The 13,393-nt window shown below is 39.1% G+C and overlaps 1 protein-coding gene across 2 annotated transcripts in view; it reads right to left on the bottom strand.

The window, feature by feature from the left end:
• CSMD3 (CUB and Sushi multiple domains 3) overlaps positions 1 to 13,393 on the bottom strand; it is a 623,909-nt gene that overhangs the window by 521,493 nt on the left and 89,023 nt on the right. For both annotated transcript variants that reach the window (XM_088149036.1, XM_088149037.1), the window contains exon 2: positions 4,752 to 4,974. In XM_088149036.1, the coding sequence (XP_088005162.1) occupies positions 4,752 to 4,974 (223 nt within the window). The remainder of the gene's footprint in view (positions 1 to 4,751; positions 4,975 to 13,393) is intronic.

Raw genomic sequence — 13,393 nt, 5'->3', positions numbered from 1 at the left:
ATCTCATCCAGGACTGGAGTTCTTGCAGACCATAATATTCTTAGTAGCATTAAATGTAAAGTTATAAATCTCCAAATATATAATTTTAAGGCATTCATGTTTTCTTCTTCTTTCTCAGTACCCAGACTCCATAGCTGTACATAATCACTAGAAAATATATTGTTATAACTGTTCTGATCTTTGTAATCACAGAAATATGTTTATCCTTCATGGCCAGCTCTAAATTTGTTGTTGCCTTAATCCTTAGAATTGATCTCCTGTTAACTTCTGCAGTACACTGTTAATCTTTATCTATTTATGAGATGAACAAAGCAAAATTATATACCACCTTCACTTCATCACTGCCAGTTTAAAGTTCAGTAAACATGCTGATCGGCATTACCTTTATCTTAATATTTAAGCCTACTCCAGTTTTTTCACTTTCCAGTTGTTTACATTAATAATGAGTCCCTCTAAGTGATATTTTCTTTCAGCAAACAAAGTGATATTGCCTGCATATCTCAAACTGTTAGCATTTCACCACCTTATTTTGATTCCAGACAACACCTCTTTAGTTCTCTCTGTCTCTGTCTCTGTCTCTGTCTCTGTCTCTGTCTCTGTCTGTCTGTCTGTCTGTCTGTCTGTCTCTCTCTGTGTATGGTGGTAGGAGCACTTAGGGTTGTGACTCCTAAGGTGGCTCCAACAGATCCCAGGAACAACATCAGAGCTCTCTGTCCAGAAGAGTGCAGTGCTAGGAACCACTAAGATACTGCGCAGAACCCTCAAACTCCAAGACCTCGGTAGAGGACCTGAGATTGAGGAAGACACATAGCATCCATATGGGTGAGAGGGGAATTTTTTATATATAAAATCATTGAGCAAATATGGGGACAATATGCACCTTTGTATCATTCCATTCTCCCTCTCTCTCTTTTAAACACAGTTCTTAGAGTAAAATTCATTGCTTGTGAAACTCTATAGAAGGAAGGAAGGAAGGAAGGAAGGAAGGAAGGAAGGAAGGAAGGAAGGAAGGAAGGAAGGAAGGAAGGAAGGAAGGAAGGAAGGAAGGAAGGAAGGAAGGCAGGCGATCACATTAATAATCTCTTTTTCTTTTCTCCAATATTTTGAGTTAATTTGAATGGAAATGGTAAAAAAACAGACCATCTCTGAATATAAACACTATTTGCTATTTTATTATTTTTTTTAATGTATAGAGACATTTGGACTGTCATTATATCTTTTCTTCCTTACCATACTGAATTCCCCATGGCTAATGTTACACTTCTTCAGAGTTCTCTGCATGTAAGCAGTGGTCAGAGCTGTAGTACTATATGAAGAAAATCAATGCATCTGTGCTTAGTAGTTCAAAGGTGTGTCAAAAATGCTGAGCACTTAATTTGCTCCTAATCATTTCAGACTGTTTGCTCAGCTGGTCAATTTAGACAGAGAAGGAGTAGTGAAGAGAGAAGCAAATTACTTGGACCCTTATGTGTAATGATTATGTGCTTTTTGGAAAGACCCCCTGAGGACCTGAAAAACTCAGGAAGCCCCTATTTATAAAGGGAACATCAGGAAAATCAATGTCTGCCAGGAAATGTGTAGACAACTACTTTTCTGACTCTTGACTTTAATGGAGTCACAGGACTGTTTTCTTTACATTTATAAAAAGTTTTAAAAATACAAATTTGAAGTTGAATAATTAAGGGGACTTAAATATCCCCATTTGAATTTTGGTGTATCCCCTTATGTCTGAGGTTTTGAATTTGAGTTGAATTCAGATGATATATGTAAATGGGTGAAAACATCATTTGTGTGGGTATTGGGTATATATAAGTCATTAAAATCCATGGGGATCTTGTTTCAGTTGTTAGGCTTAGGTCATCAAAGCTGATAATAGGATAGCAGATCAGTGTCCAAGGAACCGAAGAAAGGGGTGTAGCCAAGAACAGGCCAAAGGTTGAGGTCCTGAAGACATAGTGAGGTGAGAGTATCAAGACAGTAGTTTTGGTGAGGTGTTTCTCAGACAGAGGGAATAAATCCTGGAGGTAACAATGTTTAAGCCTAGTTGGACACAGATTACTTTACTGCTTTAGCTGACAACGAATGCAACCACTGGCAGACATTTATTACTAAAATAAGCTATATTGTAACATTTGATAGATATTGGGATTTGACCACTGCATTCTCTGGTTTAAGACCCCAACCTTTGTGCTCCATACAGAATAATGTCTCTATATTAGAGGGATCTTAGGTAAAGGAGAACAGTGTTTTAGAGGCAGCTAGTAGGTTCAGGCAAGGATGCTTTCACTTTTACAAGCCACTAAGCACCCAAGGCCAATCAATGAGGTGGGGAGGACAGGAGGGAGAGAAGACCCTTTGTGCTGGGCCCCACTTAGTTTTAGACATGTGTTATTGTTTTAACTTTAATATATTCAAATTATATCTCATGTTTTGCTTATTTAATTTTCTTGTCCTACATATATATAGTGTGTACATGTGTATGTCTCTACAGCTGCCAAGAACATTCTGTGGATGTGTTCTATCTACTCATGAATGTGTAGCCACCAGCAGTAGAAGGAGTCTTTATCTTTAGGGCTTTCAAACACTGCACATGGTCTGAGCTTCTCTGGTTCATTCAGAGGATCACCTGGCAATACCAAATGCAAATCACTGCTAAACAAAGGGAGGGAAACTTCACAGCATCATTTTTTTCCAGTAAATGAAATTTTGTGTTGTAATGAATAGTAATAAACAAATAGAACTGATTTTCTTGTTGGATGTCCCTGTCTAAATTTTAATTTTCCTGATTTCAATAGCTACTGTATGCCAATGGAATATTTCTCTCCCCCTCCCCCCCCATTATCATCTACTAATTTCTGTGTACTTTACATAAGGCTATAGGTAAATTGTTGTTCTTTATCAACCATTCAGAAAAGTATTTCATTCTTTAGCTACCAATTACCGCTTTTAATATGAGTTATACCATCCTAGTCATGAGAATGGCTTTTACTATTTAAGTTGGCCATTCCAATAGCTTCAGTCTTTTTCAGGCAATGGTGAAATTTGGAATTTTGAGATCATGTTATGGCCTTTCTTGTTGGATACATCATCACCATCCACCAAATTGTTTCCTTATGATGTAATAATCCCTCCATCACTCTGCAGTAGTCATAATTTCTTCCATTTTAATTAAAACCTAAAGGAAGCTAACAGAAGAAAATGGCTTCCATTGTTTTGTTTTGTTTTTTGAGACTGGAAATGTGGGGAGTCTACAGAATGTGTAATAAACATGGATGTCCATTACAAACCACAAAAATGTCAAAATGATGACATGTTCACCATGTTACAATTGTGCAAACAACACAATTATGCATTATGCCCTTTGATACAAGGTCATAAGTCATATCATGTATACAATACCCATGATAACAGAAAACAGCACCCCTAGCAATAGCATCTTCAACAACCAAGTCTGCTTACAAAAACTGCCAAGAAAAACATAAAGGAAATTCTGAAACATCTTAAGGATCAAGTAGAGATGCATAAGCCTTTTTCACAAAGGAAGAAAACTTTTGAGAGTACAGAAAGCAAATTGTGGCACAACACTAAGAAAAGTGCACTTTGCCTGGAAAAGTGTGCTGCTGGGCAACACACAAACTATTAAGCAGTCTGATTTGAGACTCCAAAAAGAATTGAAAGGATCCTGGTTCTTTCCACAACTTTATTGAACAAACAAAAAGTGATGTGTGTGTATATCTATATGTTTTTGTATATGTGTGTATGTGTATGTAATCTATATCTATATGTATAGATAGATATAGATAGTACATTTAGCCCCATATTCTATCTTCCAATATTATGCCATTTCATTTTTCACCCCACACATTGCTCAGACTCTTCTGTGGCTGGTAATGCTTTGTCTGGGGCTACTCTGGATTCTGAAGCAGATGTGTTAGAGACAGTTTCTTTTACAAATATTTAATAGAATATTAAATCTTACAGTACATCTAATTGCACTAGCATAGAATAGCTGCAGCTCAAATATATTCAGTATTTACTATTTGGATAGCAACGGGATCATCAGAGTTATACCATCCTAGTCATGAGAATGGCTTTTACTATTTAAGTTGGCCATTCCAATAGCTTCAGTCTTTTTCAGGCAATGGTGAAATTTGGAATTTTGAGATCATGTTATGGCCTTTCTTGTTGGCAGGCAGACACACACATAAAATGGAACCCTCCAATTTTCCAAAATGCAAGAACAGAGATAGTCAGAAAATATCTATGTATGGAAATAAGGGGTAATTGAAACACTAATTTTCAGGACAGCTTCCAAACACTGGAAGCAGAGCTTTTCTGAGAATATACAGTACTTAAGGAAAAGAGTGTCTAGTGAGTGATCCTGGAACTCTGCATGTAGATCATACATTTTACCATGATTATGTCAGTGTATGCAGCAGAGGATATATAAGGCTGAATGGAATGTGACAAGTTGGATATTTTCTCGGCTTCTAAATATACCATTTTCACAAAAGCTCATGTGTTTATGTCAAAGAGGTTGTCAGCCTAAAGATGAGGAGGCCATGATACCTTTGAGTGAATCTCATTCTGTAATTTGAGTTTAGCGCTGGTTATGGAAAATAAGAGGGGGCAAAAACCAAGGGGAGGGGGAAGTAATAATGCTGGTTCTGCATATTGCCAGAAAAGAAGATTCTAGCAAAGGTACTAATCTGGAGCAAGAATGCATTCGATAGGATAAAAAGAGCACTTACCTTGTCCTGAAGTTCGTTGGCTGAGGATGCCCATCATATAATGATAAATAGTCATATTCTTCTTCTAGAGCAAAAGACTGAAATACTATCTGTATTCTGTTTCTTTCTTCTGCAATTATTACCCATGTACAGTTTGCACCATTTGGATATCCATATGGGAAGCCTGGACTTTCTATAGTTCCATTGAGTCCTTTTAAAGTTCCACCACATGTATAAATAAATCCTGAAAAAACAAAGAGGTATAAGATAGGAATTATCACAAATATCTTATGGTTTTAAAAAAACCCAATACTTGAATAGTTTCTGTGAATTTATCCCAAAGGACATATACTTTGGGCAGGTGGAGGATATGTCAGTCCTAGTTATCTTAAAATGTGACTTTTCACTGAAACTTCCAAACACAAGTAGGCGGTGAGCTCTAATGGGGGTTCAAAAAACTCAGTGCCCTTCAAATACACTGCCCCTTCTGGTTTTAAGCTAGTATGCTGCAGGTCATTTTGATTTACAATACCACATATTAAGGCAAAAAGAAAAAAATGGTGAATCAATCAATCAATCAATCAATCAAATCTATATGCTGCCCGTCACCCCTAGAGGGTGACTCTGGGCAGCTCACATTAAAAATCCAAAGCAGTAAGAACAATGAAAATATAAATATCCTTATTAAAACTAGCTAATAACAATTCTATACAAAAAGACTATATATAATTCAAGATGATGGGGTGGGGGGGAGCAGTATCGATTATCCCACCAGCCAGTTCCAACAATGCAAGTCCCCATCAGGCCCCCAGGCCATCTGGCATAGCCATCTTTTCACACTTTTCTGGAAGCCCTCAGGTAGTAGGCTGTTCCACAGGGCGAGGACCATGGCAGAAAAGGCCCTCTTCCTAGACCCTGCCAGCCGAAGTACCTTGACTGGTGAGGTCTGCAACATGCCCCCTCTACTAAACTGAGTGGGGTGGGCTGATATAATGGGGCGAGACGACTCCTTGGATAACCATGTTGCTTGAACCACGTCCCTTGTTTGGAAATGGACCTCTTAATCTATCACCACCACAACCGTTTGAACAAATTGCTCACCAGGGCAGGCATTACATGAATAATCAAGTAGCCTACTAAACACACTCCAAATATCTAAATTCCCTACCCCAAGATTGCCAGCCCTCTGCACTCGATAGCAACATACTCTCAAGCTGATTCACAGGGAACTGAACCATGGCGTCAGAAATTTTCCATTTCCTTTTGAAGTTCAAATCTTGAGCTTCTCCATTCACATTTGTAATGGAAAGTGTAGCCCATGACAATGGCTGTCTTTATGTGTTATTGGTCTGTTCAGTTCTGCTGAAGTCATGCTTATGACATCTCCTGCCCACCCACTCCCCCATCCACAGAGAAACAGGTCAGAGCAGAATGTTGTGACCTAGTTGCTAAGCAGAATTTCCACCATCCACAATAGTGGATCCCATTACACTGAATGCAGCTAAGTTTCTCAACACATTATTGTTAAGCAGCAAAGCCCTAAACAGTTTGAGACCTGACTGCCAAAGAGTTTTGCCTTTTTCTTCAAGCAGTGCAGCACTTGAAGTAAATAATTATTAGCCCTTGAGATGAAGAAAGGATCTTAACATTTTTTTCATGAGCAGTCTTCCTCTTTGCAATTAATCCTTACTGCTTTGGTCTGTACAGGTGTAATTTGCAAAGTCCTTTTTCTGTGATGTTGCCATTATCTACCTTGACATATAGCACCTTTTGGGCATATTACATGAATTAATCACCAAAGCAGCATTTCCATTTCCTCTCCTGTTATCTCAAGAAGAATGTGAACAACAATTCACACATATTGAATGGCAACAGCAAGTGGAAAAAAAAAAAACACTGAATATTTAATCTCTTTATTTTTTAAGAAGAAACCTATCCAACTTCCCCTTCTATCCTAGAACAAAAGGCTTCTGCTGGCTTGCTTGCTACCTATAGTAGTGTCTCAAGATGCTAGACACGGAGACAAAGAAAAGTTTCCACCTGATTTCTCCTTACTTACTGACCTTACTACCACTATAGCCAAAATCATTTATAGGAATGCGACAGAAAAAGCAGGAAGGATTGGTGTGGGGTCATTGAAGGTGGGCATGAACACCAGGGGAGAATTAAAGCTAGGAATTTATCTCTAGCTCCGGTTTAGATTTACCACCTAGCTAGTGCCTCTGGCAGAGAGAACCAGTGACTGTGGTTTCTGCTGAAGCACACCTTCCTTCTTGGCTACATGGTCAGTGACAAGGAAAACTGGGAGTTGTAGTTCAGAAGTGCTCCTCACACAGCAACATTCTGTTCTGTGGAACATTATTCCACATTTCAGCTATCCAGCATGACAAATTCCCATCAAGGCTTTATCAAAAAGTATACCAAATATACAGCCCCCTTTGTGTGTTAAGTCCATAAATCACCTATTTTTACATAGTTGCAATATGTAACTATTTTAACTGAACACAAGAATAAACAACCAGTGTACCTCTTCTATTTTGCTCTGCACTGCATTATTCAAACTATTATTGGATTAATGAGAATAGCCTTCCAGTAACCCTTCTTCAAGTAAGTTGGTCTGCTCCTGTCAGCTGTTACCAAAATATTTTGGGGAAAGAAGTATTATTTTCCTTTCTCAGTACCATTCTGTGCCTCATCAACTATTTTTCTATTTTTAAATCCCATCTGATAAAAAATTCAGTTGTTATTTCTTTTTAACTGACTACATTTGTTAATTCTGTAGAAGGCTTTGGGGATATGCCTGGCTTGGATATTTCTTCTCAGAAGGAAGTTTGAATTGCTAATAAAGAATATTCTTGAATTATGTATAGGTGCTATGCCTTATATCATAGAATGATATGATTTTTGAAATATGTGGAACCCATGTATATTAAAGCATGCTGCTCTTAGTGTCCTGTTTCTCAAGGTCTCTCAGCTTCATACCCAGATGAAGTTTCTAACCATTAGTATAGCTATTGTTTCTATTAGGAATTAAGGAGAAGTTTCCCAAAACTATGACTAAAACCATTTAGCCCAGAGTTGTCCCAACTTGGCCACTTTAAGATGAGTGGACTTCAACTCCCAGAATTCCCCAGCCAGCATGGGACAACACTGATTTAGCCTATTAAACTTCTTCATTCTCCAGAATGGCCAGGTGAGTTGTTTTTGAGATTCACAGAATATTTTTTGGTAGATGCAGAATTTGTTTAAGAACCATTCTAATCATTGTGTTGTGCTTAACATGTTATTCAGAAGCCTTTTTTTTTTTTTTCCAGGCTACTGGCTTTATCATTATTTTGATGTTGTGTACTGTCTTGTTTTACATTTTGGTCTGATTTAATCTATTATCAATCATGCTGGAAAAAAAGTGGTATCAATGGTCAACATAAAAAGAAAGTAAATAGATTATTCTTCAACAGTTCTCAGAAACTGAGAAAGCCTATTGTTTCCTTCAGCATTATTAAAACAATATAGTTGTCTCAATAGAAGAGAATATATGTAGCTCAGGGCTGCATTGTAGAGTCTTTGGGGTTCTCTTTGGGGTTGTTTTCTTACAGATGTTTCATCACTTGGCTAGGTAACATCTTCAATGCACAAGAAAACAACCAAGCTCAGAGAACCCCAAGGACTGCACAATATAGAACTCTTTTAATCCCAAAGTCCCTCATCTGGATTGTCATGTTATCCCTCTACCTAAATTGTTGCTAAGTTTTCCTGAACCAAGGCCACAGAAGGAAATTCTCTTTGGAAAATCAAAGCACAGGGAAAAACTCATCCCTGCAATCTACCAAAAGAACATTTGTCATCTGGTAATAGCTAAAGAAGCTACAGTGCAAACTGATGGAGTCGCTATCTCTAGTTGCTTATACGTTAAAGGACATGAAGGACTACATCCTAGGAAATATACCAAAATTCAGACTAATTCCAGAATTAACCTTAATTTATTTGTCAATCATCCAATATGCTGGATTAATGGTTCTGCCTCAGGGACCAGTCTTTGCAAAATGGTTCTAGCTGAGTAGAGATAGCACTGCTATGTATGAATTCATGATTTTAAAAAGGAACAGACAAACAAATCAGAACTTACATTTCAGTAAGGGAAGATCAAGAAAAGCCCAGATGAGTTTTCGGGGGGAGGGGTAGAATCCAAATTATCTTCTGAATTTCAATACGGAGTCACCTTTGATTTTCATGTACTTAAAAGTCCTTTAAACCTTCCTATTCCTACTGCCTGAATAACATATTTTGGGAAGAGCTTCCATTCACTTTGTTGGAGCCTCAGTCTGGGTAGCTAATTTTATCTCTAACATGAATGGTCTCTGTTAAATGTCCAGTTTCCTTCAGGATGTGATGACCATAACTAGGGTACTCCTAAGACCCTAACAACAGCAATGTAACCTTTCTGTGCTGGAGAGGTAATGGAAAAATAGAAATATCTGAGGTAAATTGTCCTCAGACTTGGGTAGTCTTCTTAATTTTAGGGGGGAATTTAACATTGTTATGAATAAGGAGAAGTCATCAAGCCGAAATATAGGCTACAATCTTTTTATGCAACCTGCTAGTCTTGCAGTACCACATTGTCTCAATTTTTAATGCAACCACTAGCAAACAGACTTAAAATACAGCAAAATTTAAAAATTCTACAAAAAGCAATTAGAACAAAACAGCCAAGATGAACAATTATCTGCAAATACATTTGATTTGCATAATCCATTCTGAAACTAAAATTAGTACTTTCTATTTTTGGACTAATGCACCATGTTTTAGCATAGAGTTTTTCTTTTACCTAGCTTTATATGCCTCAGACCTATATGCCAAGGGTCCCCAAACTCTTCAGCTCATGGACCCCTTATGAAGTTTCAGATTGTTCATCAACCTGCAAACATTTATTATATGAAAATAATTTAATAAATACTACTTTATTAAATAGTACTGAATATTAATTATAATCTTTCAAGGAGACTCACTATCACCATTGCTGTTTGTCATTGCATTCATTCCTCTGTCAACAATATTGAACAAATCAAGTCATGGCTATCAAACATCAAAAACATCTGCCTGGCTATCCCACCTCCTTTACATAAAGAATCTGAAGCTATATGGGAAAACACCAACTGAAATAGAATCACTGTACAACACTGTTCAAATATACAACCAAGATACTACAATGGAGTTTGGACTGGACAAATTGCCACCCTTGACATCAACAAGGGAAAAATAGTGAAAACTGAAGGAATCAAGAAATAACATCAAGAGTCTGGATGAATAAGATCACTACAAATACCTGGGCATCCCTGAAGCTGACATCAAGCACATTGGAGTCAAGAAGAAGGTTAGTAGTGAATACATTATGACAGTGAAGAAGATCTTAAAGTTCAAATTCAGTGGAGGAAAGGCCATCAAGGCACTTAAAACCTGGGGAATTCCAGTCATTAGATATGGAATAGTGGACTGGACTCAAGTAGAAGCCCTGGATAGGAAGACCAGAGAAATAATAACAATGAAACAAGCCCTTCATCCACCCAGAAATGTTGACAGACTGTACTTACCAAGGAGCACAGGTAGGTGTGGAATGTTGAAAGTATACCAGACAGCTGAAGAAAAGGGCGTTGGGAGAATATCTGAAGGACAGTGAAGAAGAAGCACTGGAGCTAAGTATACCATGAAGGCTTACTGAATACTTAAGAGACCAAAGTGGCCTACAAGAAAGACCAAATGAAGAATAGAAAAGAGACATGGCAAGGCATGGCCACGTACACAAAACAACTAGCAGGCAAAGCAGATAACAACAAATCCTGGCAATGGCTAAGAGCAGGAAAGTTGAAGAAAGAGACAGAGGGGCTAATTCTGGCTGCACAAGACCAAGCCTTAAGAACAAATGCATACAAAGGCAGAATTGAGAAGACAGCAACAGACAGCAAATGCCACCTCTGCAAAGAAGCTGAAGAAACAATGGACCACCTAGTTAGCTGCTGCAAGAAGATTGCACAGACTGACTACAAACAATGGCATGACAAAGTAGCAACAATGGGACATTGGAATCTCTGCAAGAAATACCATTTGCCTGCAAGCAAGAACTGGTGGGACCACAAAACAGACAAAGTAATAGAAAATGAAGACGCTAAAGTGCTCTGGGAATTTACAATTCAAACAGATAAGTACCTCTGACATAACACCCCAGACTTAACAACTGATGATAAGAAAGACAAAAAAGTCCAGATAGTGGACATTGCAATAGCCAGAGACAGCAGAATAGAAGAGAAAGAACTGGAGAAAATCACAAAATACAAAGACCCGCAAATAGAAGTAGAATGACTATGGCAAAAGAAAGAAAGATAGTACCAATAGTAATAGGTGCCTGGGGTGGAATCCCAAGACATCTGGAGTACTACTTGAAGACCATCAGCATTGACACTGTCAAAATCACTGTCAGTCAATTGCAAAAGGCAGCTTTACTTGGAACAGCTTATATCCTGTGACAATACCTTTAATGCCATCAAACAACAATATTTGCCTTTTCTAGGTCCTTGGGAAGGACTTGATAGGTGGATAAAAATGCCAGATGCAGTCTAAACATCTGTGTCACTGTGCAACCAACAATAATAGAGACAACTGTAGGCCGTTTTCACTGGTAGCTGATGATCTAACCCTGGGTAACACTGTCTTGCCACTAGCCTTCTCACCATCAGGACTAGAGACTGGCATGGAGCTCTACAGAAACTCCAAAAGTTTAATTGACCCCAATTGAACATCCATCATTTATCAACCACCTATTGATACCTAGACTTTTACTGACCCCCTTTTGACCCTCATCTATTCATTGACCCCTTGGATAGTCCCATCAACCCTTGGCGGTCAATATTGAGCTCTATGGACTGCCAGTGAGAAGGATTTAGTCTGATTTAACATAGTTGAATTCCAGTGTTAGCTTTCAGTGTCTTAAATTCAGATAAATTATTGAGAGTGTGGAAACTTTCACAAAAAGAATTTTTAAAATCTGCTGCTGGATATAATTAAATGTTAAATATGGGGTAATTTCAAGTGCATTTTGGAGTGACTGAGTGGACACACATAGCTATTGTTTTTTCAGAGCTTGGAGAAACAACTGTATTTGTTCAGTTTGAATGGGATGTATGTCACCTACCATTAATAAACACATTCAGTCACAATCTGAGTTCAGCTGGAAACTTCATAGCTGAAACCACTGGGTTAATTTGGCGGGCGGTGGGCGGGGGGAGGGAGGGAGAACTTTCTTGCTTCTTCCAAATCTCCTGCTTTTCATAATATTTTATCCAATGTAGAGTTCTGGACAACTTGAACACTTGCACACACATTTGTGTTATTTTAGTTTTGTAACCAGGCAGGTAATGAAACATTTGCAAGTGAAAAACGAAACTCAGAGAATTCCTGCAACAAGTCCTATGATTCTATCCACCTTAGCAGGTCATCCAATGACAACATTGTATACGTAATAGATAATGCGGGCCCTAACTCTTCTATCATAGCGACCTGCTTAAATCTCTGCTTCTTGGGAAGAATGAAATTGGATGTCATATAAAAAAAAAAAAAAATCCCCTCTCACCCCTATGGGTGGTACCTGTATTCCTCAATCTCGGGTCCTCTACCAGAGGCCTGGGAGTTTGAGAGTTCTGCGCAGTATCTGAGCTGTTCCTAGCACTGCACTCTTCTGCACAGAGAGCTCAGATGTTGTTCCTGGGATCTGTTGGAGCCACTCTCCCAGCTTAGGAGTCATAGCCCGAAGTGCTCCTACCACCACTGGGACCACTTTGGCCTTTACTTTCCACATCCTCTCTAGTTCCTCCTTCAGGCCCTGGTACTTCTCCAGCTTCTCATGCTCCTTCTTCCTGATGTTGCTGTCACTTGGCACTGCTACATCTATCACTACTGCTGTCTTCTGGTCTTTGTCTACTACCACGATGTCTGATTGATTAGCCAGTACCTGCCTGTCCTTCTGGATCTGGAAGTCCCACAGGATCTTAGCCCTGTTATTCTCCATGACCTTCTGTGGAATCTCCCATCTGGACTTGGGGGGGTCTAGCCCATACACTGTGCAGATGTTCCTGTACACAATGCCAGCTACTTGGTTGTGCCATTCAGTATATGCTGTTCCTATCTGCATCTTACACCCTGCCACTATGTGTTGGACTGTCTCTGAGGCCTCTTTGCACAATCTGCACCTTGGGTCCTGTCTAGTGTGGTAGACCCCTGCTTGTATGGGTCTGGTGCTGAGCACCTGTTCTTGTGCTGCTATGATCAGTGCCTCAGTGCTGTCTTTTAGTCCGGCCCTTTCCAGCCACTGATAGGATTTCCCAATAGTAGCCACCTCAGCTATCTGTTGATGGTACGTCCCATGAAGGGGCTTCTCTTGCCATGGTACTTCCTCCACTTGAACTTCCTCCCATGTCTGCTGCTGCCTCAGGCATTCTCTCAGCAGCTCATCTTTGGGTGCCATCTTACTGATGTACTCCTGGATGCTCCAGGTTTCGTCCAGGACAGTGGCTTTGACACTCATCAGACCCCACCCGCCCTCTTTGCAGCTGGTGTACAGTCTCTGGGTGTTGGACTTGGGGTGGAAACCTCCGTACATTGTGAGGAGCTTCCAG

Source organism: Python bivittatus, unplaced genomic scaffold (assembly GCF_059951505.1).
Source record: "Python bivittatus isolate LINGU-HERP-01145 unplaced genomic scaffold, Pbiv_v1 ctg000590_np1212, whole genome shotgun sequence".
NCBI classification, from domain to species: Eukaryota; Metazoa; Chordata; class Lepidosauria; order Squamata; family Pythonidae; genus Python; species Python bivittatus.
The sequence above is the reverse complement of the archived record's forward strand: the minus strand, read 5'-3'. Positions and strand labels throughout refer to the sequence as shown.